Raw genomic sequence first — 14,629 nt, forward strand, 5'->3', positions numbered from 1 at the left:
AGGTGACATTTGATTCCAAGTGAGGAGTTTTAGCCTGATACAGTAGAAGCTAGTCATCTAGCAGCAGGTGCCTGTAAATGTTTCTCCTACATTGCATTTATAGCTAAAACAAAGATCACAGGGCTGTGACCTGTCATACACTCTCTCCAAGAGAAAAATGAACCTGGATTCCCCAGAGAAGCTATCAGTCGCCCTGGCTGGTGTGAAAGATAAAAACAAGTGTGGTGGATTAACAATAACAGCACTGGATTATAGTGTCATTGTTTCTCTATTCCTGTCTGTTTTAATCAGCCAACTAAAGTGTGGTCACAGTGTTTCTTCTAGAAAATGTTTCAGGCACAGTGGCAAGAGGATGATAAAGGTTTTTGCATGCACATGCTAAAATATTTGGTTTTTTATTTCTTGTGCAACACCAGACTTTTGGTTTGTAATTTCTCTGTAAATGTCACAAACTTACCAAAAAAACAAATAAACTAAGCTGAATTGTTTTTATTTGCAAAGCATTAGTTCCCCTTAAGGGGGTTAGTATAGAGAACAACAAGGCCAAGGTCAGGCTATAGTCGGGGTTTAGGTTTATTAAAGCACTGAAAAATGCTGATTTATGTTCTGTGTTGTGCAGAGTTGGGATAGCCAGGGGTGTTTCTGCATCTGCTCCAGAGTGATGCGCTCCTCAGGCTTTAGAGCCAAACATAAGTACAAGAAATCCTGGCAGTCTGAGAGGAGAGAGGACAGCAGCAAAGCTAATATTGGGGTGGAAGCTGCAGCAACGTGTTGGAACATGGCAGGAACAAATTCTAAATAGTATCAGTACAAAACATCAAGTAGTATAGTGACACCAGCATTGTCTTACCTCGGGACATCCAACGGTACTTAGTTTAGTTTTTTTTTTGTTGTTGAGGAACTTCTCGGTGGTGAACCAGCTGTGTCCAGCCCTCATTTCATAGACCAGTGTGCCAAGCTGCCAGACTGTTGTGGGCCTGGCTGTGTATGTCCCATTCCTGTACAACTCTGGAGGGATGAAGGCTCTGGTTCCTACACTGCACAGAAACAAAATGATGAGGAGCATGCCAACATTAAAATGAAAGTCATTACTCCAGAGATCAACTGGCGAATGATGAGCAGGAGCCGAAGCCAGACTACATACCAGAGAAGTCCTTGTATCTTCTCTTCTCAAAGCAGCCACATCCAAACTCTATGACTCGCACTCAAGGACCATTGGAGCTGGGTTCAGTCAGAATGTTTTCTAATTTGATGTCACAATGGAAGACCCCTTTAGAGTGCATGTGAATTGCTGCCTCCACCAGCTGCTTAATGATTTTGCTCCACCAATTTCAGTACCTTAGCCACGTCTTCCTCCAGGAGACCTAGGCTGTCACTGTATTTCAGTAAGTCCATAGACAGTACTGGTCTCTCCATGACCAGGAGAACCTCATGCTCTAAATCATACCAGTCATCGAGTGAGACTGTAGGAGATTTGCCCACTGCATTTGGTCCACGTGCCACTTGCTGCATGAGAAGAACCTCAAAGGTGATCATAGGTGTCTTCCCATTTAAGAGCTAAAAGATATATGTAATGCATAACAAAATTAGTGTTTTAAAAGGATTTGGTAGTGTACATTGTGCATGTTTTCATTATCAACAAAGTAACAAGTTCATCTATAATTTTGACAGTTGCTGCTGGGACATTAGATCAGATCACTCACCACTGGTTCTCTCTTCACATCTGCTACCGCGATGTGTTTGATCGCCACCTACAGGATAGAGTCACAAGTATATGGATTAGTGCAGTGTGTGTGTGAGTGCGTTTGTGCAGTGTATGACTACTGCAGTACTCGCAGGTAAATTATCAGCTTTTCTGGTTCCAGCATAAACTGATCCAAATCCTCCTGCTCCGAGCTTCTCACGCTGGACATAGTGGGCCTCAAAGTCAGCTACAAACAGATCCATGTTTTAATGTAGTTGTGAGGAATGACTATTGGTTACATCTCTTCTTTTAATAGAAATTTCAGACAAGGTTTGATCCTATGTTGGCTTTTGTCCTAATTTTGTCAGATTACAGTTTGCAAAGTGAAGCAGTTATGTTGGAATTGATGTTCAGCACACTGACATGTCTTCTGTTGTCATGAGTCCTAGCTGAGATTGTGTAAATTCAAAACTTTTGTTCTCTAGTTATAGATAGCTTTCAACCATAAACACACGAGTTTGACATTTTGGGAAATATAATTATTTCTCCTGGGAGTTGAATGAAAAGATTAATAGAAGTAACAGCAGCTCAGTAATTTTCTTTCACTCTGTCATCTTACCTAAACTGGTTTTGACTGTGAGAGGCACTCTCTCTTGTTCCTGGCTGGAGGTTGAGGGGCTGCTGGAGCTCAGGAAGCACAAATATCTCCATCTTCATGCAGATATTTGTGCTGCTGTCTGCGTTCAAATTGTTCTCCCTGGATAAAAGCACCAAGTACAAAAGTTGGCATATGAAGGAGAAACGTTTGTGTGATGCCGCCATGCAGGAAACATGCAGTCAGTGTGTGAAAACACTAAGGAAAAAAAACTCATGTACAATCTAATTAAAAAGACTAAACTACACAACAACATACAGGGTGTTAACTGGCTTCACCTAGGCACTCTGCAGTGTTTCAACTCAGCTTATACAGTATATTGAAGTCTGCATGCAAAGTACTTTTAATGTCAACATCTTACTGTTAAGTCTTGAGTACTTACTGAATTTACTTGTAGTATTTTACATTGTAATATTGCATTAAGTAATATTTTTTTTCATCTAAAACATTAGCTAGCTTCCAAAAAGATGAGTTCATTTTAGAGAGTTAAATGCAAGAATTAGACATTTCTGCACTTGGGCTAATATTTGAGTATGAATTTCACATCTCAGTTTAATTTATGACTATTCAACACTTAAATTCAAATTCTTTTGCATGTAACTTGGACTAGTGTGTATATTTAGGCACTTGCCTTAAAAGATCACCAGTGGTTGGGTTAGAAAACAAATAGTTTTACTGTTAAAATGTGGATTTTAGCAATTTTCTCTACAGAAAATGACCTGTGAGATAGCTGTGAGATAAAAAAAAAAAAAAAAAAATCTGTTGATGTCTCAAATGAAAGCCATGACTGCAAGGGCTTTAGTATCATCAACACACTAACGCTAAAATAAAAAGGGGTGGTTCCAGTCATTTTAAGGACAGTACACAGTGGAAGCACTCTACATATGCCGTCCTTCAGGAGTTGCACTTTCTCAGCGTATTTAGTGTGTAGTGCAGATCACACTGTCATCATTTCCTCCAGTGAGATGTGGGTAAACAGTGCAGTCTCTCACAAAGCAAACAAAATACATGATTTAAATGTGCATGAGTATGTGTGCAACATGTTATGTCTTGTTTGGGTCATGAGGTGATGGCTCATGACTGTGCAGCCGGTGTATGTAACTGTCATATTAACCCACTCATGTCACAGCCACACCAATGAGAAAAAAGTGTTTTCGCTGTGTTGGGTCTGATAATTTTGCAACAAAACAATTCCCAGCTAGCCAGTAGTGTCTAAACATCACGTTCCTCCACAAAGCTAAATGGTTGCTATGGCAGACACTTAATGAATGGAAAAAAGCAGTAACATGTTAACAGCAGCCCCATTCTAATCCTCTGTCTTTCACTTGCCTCCTCTTTCCAGTTCTGTCCATCCAGGCTGCTGCAATCCAGTTTACCAAGGAACCCAAGTCCCAAGATGCCTTGCACGGCCGCAGCGCCATGCTACGCTGTGAGGTCAGCGATCCGGCTGACATCACTTACAGCTGGCTTCACAATGGCCAGGCTCTGGAAAACGACGAGAGGCGCTTCCTGGAGGCCAGCAACCTCAAATTCACTGCTGTGGACCGGCAGCTGGACGCAGGAAACTTTGAGTGTGTCGCACAAAACAAGGTCACAGGAGAGGCGCTGCACTCCACCAATGCCTCCTTCAATATCAAGTGTGAGTATTTCATTTCAAGCTGTTCCCACCCTCATTCTAAAAAGCCTCTGATCAGTGAAAATTGCCAGGTGACAGGGTTTCAGAATGGCGACAAGGGTGTACATCCTGTTTCTGGATCAAAAAAGCAAAACAAAAGTCACAGTATAAGATGACAGTCAGTATGAGCTGAAGGAATGTTTCCACCTTGTTGCCTTGTTCTTCATGGCTTCCTCTGCCTCTCTCCAAAGGAAACTGGATACGTGTGCCACCGACCATGTGTTTCTTGTTGCTTGTATCTTTTTTTTTTCCTTCATTGTGTAACACCGTATTTTCCCATATACTGTCAAAAGGCTTTTGTCTGGAAATTACTGAGTAGTATAGTTTTACCTTCTGCCTGAATAATTATTTAGCTTTAGGTTAACACTGTACTCTTTGCTCCAGCTTTTTATTCATGTCAGGCTTTTCACTGTCATCTTCAAACCAGCCTGTTCCATGAAAGGGAGGCACACTAGTATCTTAATTTTGTGTTTATTACCATAACCAAACCTCTGTGACCCTCTTAAGTTTCACGGGAAAGCCGTGGTAATTATGCACAGCCCTGTTTAGGATAAATAACAACCTTGTTTGCATATTGTGGAAGGCCCTCAGGTACCACCTGCTACTGAAAGGCCTTTGTGTCTTCAAAACACAGTGTTTATACAGATGGCAGTAGAAAACCAAACGCAAAGCTGTTTCAAAAACTGGCTCCATCTGGAATATGTTGCTCTCTCTGGCTACATTCAGCCAGGAGGCTTGTCTTTGCCATGATGTTACTTGTTCAAAGGCTAATTACAAGACCAGATGAGTGTCCAGACCTCCTGGTAGGAAAGATACCGAGAAGGACAGTCATTGGGGAGGGAGAGAGGTTTAACTCCTGTTATATGATGCGTCTCCACCAGAGAATATTTGTGGTCGGTGATGTTGACCACAGACTCTCCGTGCTTAAAGTTGTAGCCAGATAGAACAAAAAAGCGCATCAGTTTTCCACTCCTCGCCTGATGTAAAGAGAACTGCTTTTATGTGATGCAGTTAAACGTGATCTAGTGTGTCAATAAGGTGCAACGGACATACTCCCACAAATTGAAAAGGAAGAAAAAAACAAGTTAGACATGAAGCACCAGTTCTTACAAGCTGTCCCAGAATAAACTGTATAATCTGCCAGGTCATTAGCATTCCCACGCATTGGAAAAGAGAGGTATATTTTTATTGGAAGGAAGGTGGTGTTTTAATTTTAAATTTTTTTTTCTTCTTGGATTATTTTAATCATGGAAGTGCATATGGGCACTTGTTTATCTAAGGGTGGTTATACATTTTTAATCAGTGATTATATATTCCTCACATACAAATAGGGGAAAAGAGTGTCAAAGTATGTTCAAGTCTGTTCTGGTAACGAGGTGTGACAAGATCTGGGCCAAGATCAAAACATGCACCGATTACAAAAATGTCTGACAGGTTACATCCATAAAAGATCATATTTTTATATTAGCAATGAACAAAATTCCTGTGTAATGTAAAAGGCGTAGCTTGTTGTGAAGAACCCACAGATAATTGTCATCATCTCTGCAGTTCCGACCAACTGTGTAGGGCTTTATAGCATCTATCAGCTCATTTGGTGGAATCCCAACTCATAACCTTACTGTTCTAGTTCACTCTCACAGGTCTCAGAGGCAGTGTGTCTCGACGTAGACGTCACCTGTTTTCAGCAAAAAGCTCAGATAAACCTGGTGTCAACTTTATAAATATGCCATTGTTGGCCAAAAATCTGTCAGTGCAGGTCTAAGTAAATAAACTCCCACATTTTGTTCTGTAAAAGTTTTCAAAAAGTGTATCCACAACACAGTAATAAACTTGCTCGCTGGCAGTTTATTTGTAACAGGATCTAAAATATCAAATGTGTGCGATATTTCCATATTCACAGGCATTACATGGATTCTCCATCTTTCTCTGAGTGTTTTGTTGAAAAAGGCATTAGATCAAGTAGCCGTTCACAGGAACTGGCTGCTTGAAGAGTTAGGAAATCCACTATGAGGGCAAAGGCATGATGCTGGCAATGTTTTTGTCCCTTTTCAAATGTGACACTACTACAGTATGTACATGCAACACATGCAGCAGATACATGGCTGAGAAGCAGACATTGACTGTGGGCGTACTAGTGTACAACACTAACATTCTGCTGTAAGATCAATAACTTTGTGTCAGTTTGATAAGAATATGAGATATGAACATGAGTGGATTCCTAAAGCACGACATGAGATAGGAAAAGCACTGGCAGTAGTGATTCTGACCTCTGTTAAAGGAGAAACAAGGTCATATACAGCACAGCACCTGCTTCTCAGAATTAAACACACAAGGTAAAGTAGCATACAGATGTAAATCAGCTAATAAATTTCTATATGCTCTATCTCTATGTATGTCAGCATATTTGTCTCTGTAATAATTTGCAGGTCATCTCTGGATAACTGTCAGCAAAACAAACCACGTCATGACAGATGTTCTCATGTTTGTCCAACATATATTTCACAGGCAATAAAGCTGCATGCAGCTTTAAAGTAAAGACCCCCTCTGGCATTAATTCCTTGTATATGTGCACTCATGTGTATGCTAGTTTGCGTGCGTAGTAAGAAATGAAGATTGTAGGGAGGGGGTAGTGTACATGGTCTGTATCAGAGTAGACTGTTCCCTCGCCGCCCTGCTGCCTGCTGCAGAGAGAGAGAGAGTTAATTTATCTTCCCCTCAATGGTGGGTGGGCAAATCCTGCCATTTGAGAGTTATTCAGAGTAAAGCCTTATAGAGCTTTTAGCCTCCCTTCATCCTTTTGTCCATCCCAGTCACCAGGTCTTCTTTTTGAGGCTACACCCAGCAGAGGCTCAGGCATCATTGTTGTCAGCATGTTTGTTTCCTCACTGGTCACTAGCACATCTTCACTCATCATGCTATATGAACCCGGTTCAATGCGTCAGCTTCTCTCCTGCTGCGTGACTGCTCCAGTGTCAGTCTCTCCTTTCCCCCCCCTTTCTTCCTCCTTTCTTGCCTTGTAGCAGCAGCAGCATCTCCCTGATTTGCCGTAGTGTGCAGCCTGGCCTGTTGACCTCTGACAGCCACTGTTGATAAAATCTGACACCTCGTCTTAACACTGTGTGCTTGGTCGGCACACTTTTCCCAACACTGTGCTTTTAAACTGTTTTCAGTATGAAGCCAGTCTACCATATGTTTTAGTTATTTCCATACCCATGTGGTGCTGTCAGTCAAATCATACCCCCAGCCCTCTCCTGGATAACACAGTCCTGCTTCTCTCTGTAGAAACCTTTCTCCATGGTAACAAATCAGCTCACTGAATGAAACAGACACACGCACATACTCCTTTTGGCACAGAGAGGGAGGGATAAGTAGTACAAACATCTGCTTTGACAGTATCCTCACAATTCATCTGCTATCATCCCAGCATTGATAGGGCTTCCTGTTCTGCCTCCAACATAATAATTATACCTCACTAATTATTGTGTAGATGCCAGGCCTGCTCCAACACTTAGTCATGCATTCTGAGAGGGATTACGATGAAGTATTTGCCACTAATAACTTATGAAAGAGCGCCTTCTGTTTGTCATGTGGACAGCTGGTGAAACCTGAACTGTGACTGGTGCTATGAGTAGAGTAAAGGGTTAGAATGTGTGAGTGTCTGAAAATCCAGGTCAAATTGGAAGTGTAGTAATACAGAGGAACTGGTTTCAACCTGCTAGAGAAGAGAATGTTTCAGAAGTAGTAGAAACTTTAGACAGTCACAAGGCTGTTTGTGTTGACAAGCTCTCTTTGCTGCAGTGTCTGCATACAATCCAGAGGTCACTTTTCAGTCGAGCAGTGTGTCGACTGTGAAGACTACTTCTTACTTTGTGTAGGTCTTTTCTTAGTCTCTTCAGTCATGGCCTCTCTTATGGCTCACACTATCTACCCAGTTCTTTGTGCTCTTATTTCAGGCTCATGCTGCTGGACTGTAAAAGATTTCTTATAAATGTAGATGGATGTCAACAGGGATAACATCTGTAGGTGGATGACATTTTGATACCCACTTTGTACTTTAGGCAGCTTAAAACAAATTCTTTGGTTTCATTTGCCAGTGATGTTTGGCTTGGGTCTGACTGTCAGCCCTGATGCAGCTGATACTTGTTGTTCCATCAGACTTTTTCTTACTCTCTCCCTCTCGGGAACTCATTGTTTCCCCTTCTGGTTTGTCACTATCCACTGCACCAGTAACAAGTCTGTGTGAGTGTCTGGCCCCAGGTTCTCATTCATCACCTCCTCCTCCTCACCATGAGCTGACAGGAGCTACTGGAGCACACAATCATTTAGCATGTTCAGCTGAACTGTCATTTGCGTACATTTGCACACATGCATTCATGTTTAGGGGAGCAGCACCATCAACTGTTTCACTCCTCACCATCACATACAAACGCTTGCATTTAAGCACACACAACACACACATTTGTTTAACACTTAGACTCACAGTTGTTAGGATGAGTGATGCCTAGCTCAGAAGGGGATACTGTTACTGTGGAGACATTACCCATGATGCCTTGGAGTGCAGAGAGCTGCCAGGTTCCTATGTAATTCAGTTTGACAGGCTTTCCTCCAGCGCCCCCTTTGACCTCACATGGTTGCTGCATCCTACCCCCCTTTTCAGCACCGTCTCAGGTGGAGGCTCATTCCATGCATATTTCATAGATCATTAGATGATCCACACTGCAGCAGAGATGCAGTCGCACTATTCAGCCACAGGCTGTGGGGAGGGAGCTCAGTGTTATGGAATGTTTTACAGTAATATATACACACAACCCCCCATAGACTCGTGCATAAACCAGGACAACTCAAACAAACGTGCTCAGTGAATGCTTGTATGCACCTAGTAACCACACAGCATGCACAGCTACTGCACGTCATGCAACCAGGGCATATATGTCATCACATAAATAACAATTACCCCTTGTTTGGTGCTCATTGTAAACATACAAGTGTTTATATAGACACAGGAGGGGAAGGGGAATTCCAGCAAGGTGTATCTGTCACTCATTGAAGGAGTCAACTCTGTTCTCTCTAAATAACTGATAGTTTGTTTTTTTTATTATTATTTGTCCAGTTAATGTGCATTTAGCTCAGCAGCAGCCAGTGACTTTATCAGATGATACACCTCCATGAAATACAGCAATCTAACGCTGAAACTGAATTTTGGTCTACAGGAGCCAACGCAGTTCTTTTTATTGAAAGATCAATGAAATGCCTCCGTACAACATTACGCTATCGTGGATCTCTGTCTTCTGTAATGTATCCTGTCTTTTTGCGAGGCCATTTGCGCTTTCTGTGATGAAAACAATGCACCACTGATCAGTGTTAAATGTTTAGCAAAGGATGCAAATACACTTTTCAAGAATTGACTACAATATGAGGTGGGTGCTATGGCTAAAAGTGAAACATGTGGACTGTCGTCCATCTCCCTTCTCTCTAAATTTATGGGCTGCTCTGTCAACAGAGTAAGTCAATGAACTGTTTATTAGATCAACATAAATGGTACTGTACAGACCCAGCGTGCCTTCCTGAGAGCAGGACAGTGGTAAGCTGACCCACTGATGTGGTAGCTCCCTGCTCTGTCTCTGTTCCTGGATCATGGTGCTGTCACAGAGATGGGCTAACTTTGCCCTCATCCCTGCTGTGTGCATTACCATTGTTGTGTGTCCCATGTGGACAGATGACAGGACAACCACTTAACTCAAATCTTTCTCCTGTGTCCTCCTCCTCAGTTATTTCTCTGCACCATCCCTCCTCCTGCTTATACTCTCCTCTGATTCTCTTTTGTTTACAGGGTTAGAAAGCGGTGGTGTGGCTTTGAAGGAGCCCGCCTCAGAAGCGGAGATCGAGAGCTCTGCGCCAGTCACGTTGCGCTGTCATATTGATGGACACCCACGGTGAGTCTCCTCCCCAGTCACCTCAATTTCAGAGTTCCTAGGGTTAAGGATCAGGTTGAGAACTGTTCTGTAAAGTTTAATTTCTGTCCTTGTTGGCCTTTCTCGTGCCATTATGTTCCTCCTTTTCTTTCCTCCTTTTTTACACGCCCCTCGCCTTTTGTATCTCCCCCTCTTTGGCTTCATCAATCACTCCAATTTTTTAATTTTGTCATCCCTCCCCAAACCCTCTCTCATACACCTTTTCTCTTTAATCCTTCTCTTTCTCTCAGACCAACATGCCAGTGGTTCAAGGATGGGGTGAAGCTAACAGAGAAGACCCATCAGATCAACAACAAGGAGAGGACGCTCACCTTCAAGAGCGCCAGTCCAGATGACAACGGCCTGTATTACTGCTGTGCCAAGAATGCAGCTGGACATGTTTGCAGCAGCAGCAACTTCACTCTTAACATCATCGGTGTGTGTGTTTTTTTTTTTTTTTTGTTTGTTTTTTTTTTTTGCCACTTTAGGCATGGCTTCCTCTGTTCTGTTATTTATTTTTGCAATAACATAAAACAGCAAAGCAGCAAATGGCTCTTTTAGATTGGCTAAGAGCTCTGAATGTTTTCATTTTTGCTTGAAATATCACCGCATTTCCACACCTACAAGGGGGAGGTTGGCGGCTATGAAGACCATTAGTAGTGAAAGAGAACAGGAAGGAACAAGGTCCTAATGTGATTACCAGCATGTTAGCACCTTCCTGCACTGTCACCCTGACAACATCATAAACATCTCCAGCGCTAACACTGTCTTTCTGCACATCTGTCTGTGTAACTGTGACTCTCCCAGTTTCTTATATAGGGAGGTTATCTGTATTTCTGCAGGGTCCCAACATGGCTTTTGTTGTTTACACTCCAACTGAATAATTGTCAGCACACCATAGAGCAAGTACAGTACACATAAAGCAGCACATCAGTGCAAGAAATCTGATTCCCTGTTCCACTCTAATTTGCCACCTGCGACACACACTCAGGCAGACACGCTAGGTTAGCACCTGGGTGGAGGACAAATGGATAATTGTTGAGTTTCCAGTTACCATGTTGCCACCCTTTGCTCCTCTATGGGGCTTCACCTTAGGAATGGCTGGAAGATTTAGACAGGTTTTCAATGCGCGGTCACAGGTGCTGGCACCATACCCTCTATTGGCTGTGTAGATTTGAAACGCTCGCATGCAAATACCTGGATTAGGGGTATATTTATGTTCTCGTTTCTTCACTGAGCTCAACACCCTTCAGCTTTGTGTTTGGTGTATGGCAGTGTCCTTGTATCTGTGTAGACGTTACTCCTCCAGGTTGTACTGTACCAGTCTATGGTTTTGGAAGGTTAGAGCAGCCTTGCTCAGTGGTAGCTGAAGTGGTTGGGTAGAGGGTGGCTTGCTGGGTAGAAACGATCAAAAGAATGTAAATGAAAGAACATTTTGATGCAGTTGAATCTGTTTTGTGTGAATTAAAGTTTACTGTGAAAATTCTGCAATCCAATTTATTAAAAACACAATGACCAGTCTAGTCGTAGTTTAGGCTACCCTCTAGTTTACCAAATCAAATAGGTCATCAGATTTTTCTGACATATTGGTCAGTCCCACTTCAGTCCTAACCCCAGTTTCTTGGAACAGCATGACAACAAATCACGACAAAGAGGAGGGAGATGATCTCCTATGTGTAATTCTACGAGCCATGAGGTAAAAAGGAAGATTATGGTCCAGATAAGATGCAGGTTCTGCTTACTGACCTCATTAAGTCTCCCTGGAGCCCCTGAGGTGTTGACATACACCACCACCTGAAGGCTGCCTGCTCACCAGCCCCAAGCTGCTGTTGGCAGCTTTTAATAAAGCCTGGAGTAGATCAGTAAAATGCAGGAGCGTCCACGTAGATGGAACTTGATGTTCTAAAGCCTGCAGATGTAATCATGCAGATGTTTTTCTACTCTAACAGATAAGAGTTTTCCTCGGCCAGTGACCACCCCCGAGGACCAGGTGGTGATGAGAAATGAGGAGGCCATGTTCCACTGCCGGTTCACTGCCAAGCCGGCCCCCACGTTGGAGTGGTACCATGAAAATGAGCTCCTGGTAAACAAGTCTCGGTATGTTGAGAGTTGAATCCTCCCCTCTCCATCACTCTTTGGTTTCTTAGTATACAATGGCTTCACTATATCTGCACTTAATTTTAAAATGATAACATTTCTATTTGTACCCAATCTTCAATCATTAATCCATAATGGTAAAGTGAAAACATGTTTATGGAACTAAAATCTCTCAGTATTCACACCCATTCAGTGATATTCTGTTTGAATACTTTGTGGAGCCACTGTACATTCTTCCACTTACTCAGTTTTATAGGACTGTCCTCTTCCACCCACTCCCTCCACATCCTGCTCCTACTTCATTTTCTCTCCTTACTTACCTTTATACAAGCTTTAGCTGTAGGTACTCCTTTGAACCCAGTGAGGCATAACCCTCTGGCTCTCAGCTTTCTGTGTGCCGTTTCAGCTCAGGTTTAAGATGTATTACACTCTGAGGAATGTTATTACTGGAACAAAACACTGTAAAGTTACTTTGCAGTCTACTATGCATCACTTGAACGCAGCCTTTCTCTCCTGCCTGTCACAAAAGCCTTTGCAGCTCTCCTGTGTTCACGCACTGGGCGGAAAAACCCCTCAAGCTACAGTCAGCCTACCAGCATGTCCCATATAAACACATAAGCACTAGATAATAACCAATTTCTATACATCATGTTAAGTATACCCTGAGGGGACATAGCACCTTATTCTTACACAGACATACTGTGCAGTATTGCAGCCTGCTCCACATCGAAAACAAGAGCCAGGGTTTCAGTTTTAAAGTAATTATTGTGTTCAATGAATGAAGAGGTTGAAGGAGTCCAATATCAATAGTTAGTCATTTATGTAATGAGCCTGTCAGAGGCGGTTTGGTCACCTAGTCAGTGATGAATCAGCACCAGGATTGCAGAGGGATGGAAAATAAGACTTTCTTTACACACCTGGCCTCTTGTTCAAGGTATTACAAGGCAGCCTGGTGTTTCGTGTGTTTGTGTTTATTGATCTGGGCTGATTATAATGCCAGAGGAACCTGGCGCTGTGCAGGGGATATCATCTGTTTTCCTCCTGCACCATGTTTTACAATCCCCCTCTAGATTATGTCTGAATATTTGATGGAAATTGTTTCTGATACAGTCTGTGTGAATTTAGAAAAAAAACACCAGTTTTCAGCTCGAGGCTATTTTTGCAGAGAGAAGAAAAGTCACATGTCAAACCAGCAATATGAAACCATACTGATTCTTTGTGTGTGGCATCCCATGTACCTGTAAAGATGATTGACTGCCTTTATTCATTTTGTTTTGTGGATATTTTAGACATTTTCCTCACAGTGAAGTTTCTCAGGTGGAAATGTACACAAGCTCCCCAGACTAATTTCCCTCCTGTTATTGAACAGAGAAGAAAAGATGAGATGACACAGAAATATCACCTCTTGAGGGAACCCACTACAGAACCAGATAGTCCTGGATGAATCCTGCTTTTGGAAAATTCTTCTCAAGAGTTATGCAGCATCTTAAATGCATCCAGCAGTGCTTTCACTTTTTCCTTTGTTTTACATATTAACTTTACTCTTGAACTCTCTAATGATGAACTGTTGATGTGTCCGTTTTGTGGAGCTGATTCCTGTGCTGTGTGGGATGTGCAGCTCCCTATCAGTCAACCCTGGAGCTGGCTTAAGGTCAGCTTTTAATTACTTCTCATCCTGTCCATCACTGGTACTCCTACCCCCCTCAAGCTGTCAGAGGCCAGCCTGAGGGAGGGCCTCCTAAGGCACAGGACTTTTTTAAATTAACTCGCTATGTAGGGCAGGTTTCTTTGTGTTCTCTAGACAAATTCTTAGCATTTACTTTAACCTATTTGCACCAGCAGATTGGGTTGGTTTAGTGAATCAGGGCAATTTAGACAGTATCAATTAACATGTCAAGCACAAAAAGTAGGCCTATGTTAAATTGCCTAAAATCTTTGGCAGAACATCTCCATCTGGTGCTCCTGGCAGGCTGAAATAAGTGCTAAGAATTATTTGCCATATGAGTTGGATCTAGTAGGAGTAGTTGTACTTGTCCAGAAAACATTTCTTTGACATTTCCCGTTGTGTACAAATACAGTATGTGACACTTGGTTTGCGGATCAGTGGTTTTGACAGAATTGAATATACAGATTAGTAAACTGATTTGTTTTCTTTTCCACAGAGTGTTTCTGTTCTCCAACGGCACCCTGCTAATCACCCAGGTCAAGCCCAGGAACACAGGCACCTACAAGTGTGTCGGCCGTGGCCTCAGCGGGTCCCGTGTCACACTGGAAGCCTCGCTCCTCATAGCTGGTACACAGGCATACACGATTTGTTTTCAGTCCTTGTGGGGGCTTTGCATTGACTTACATTCATTTCCTATCCTAACCTTAACCATAACCACTACTTGCCTAACACCTAACTCTGACCCCAGTACTTAACCTTAAACCATGTTACCAGCCTAAAATTCAGTCCGAGTCCCCACAATGTGTGTTAACAGGTTTCAGCCCCCATAATGTAAGAAATACAAAGGCGCACACACACACACACACACACACACACACACACACACACACACACAGAGATT

The 14,629-nt window shown here is 42.5% G+C and overlaps 1 protein-coding gene across 1 annotated transcript in view; it reads left to right on the forward strand.

Moving 5' to 3' along the window:
• ptk7b (protein tyrosine kinase 7b) overlaps nt 1-14,629 on the forward strand; it is a 69,863-nt gene that overhangs the window by 43,376 nt on the left and 11,858 nt on the right. The window contains exons 4-8 of the mRNA XM_020597587.1: nt 3,682-3,978; nt 9,845-9,947; nt 10,217-10,401; nt 11,915-12,062; nt 14,225-14,355. Coding sequence (XP_020453243.1) covers nt 3,682-3,978; nt 9,845-9,947; nt 10,217-10,401; nt 11,915-12,062; nt 14,225-14,355 — 864 coding nt within the window. The remainder of the gene's footprint in view (nt 1-3,681; nt 3,979-9,844; nt 9,948-10,216; nt 10,402-11,914; nt 12,063-14,224; nt 14,356-14,629) is intronic.

The sequence above is a fragment of the Monopterus albus genome, unplaced genomic scaffold (genome assembly GCF_001952655.1).
Source record: "Monopterus albus unplaced genomic scaffold, M_albus_1.0 scaffold3.1, whole genome shotgun sequence".
Classification (NCBI taxonomy): domain Eukaryota; kingdom Metazoa; phylum Chordata; class Actinopteri; order Synbranchiformes; family Synbranchidae; genus Monopterus; species Monopterus albus.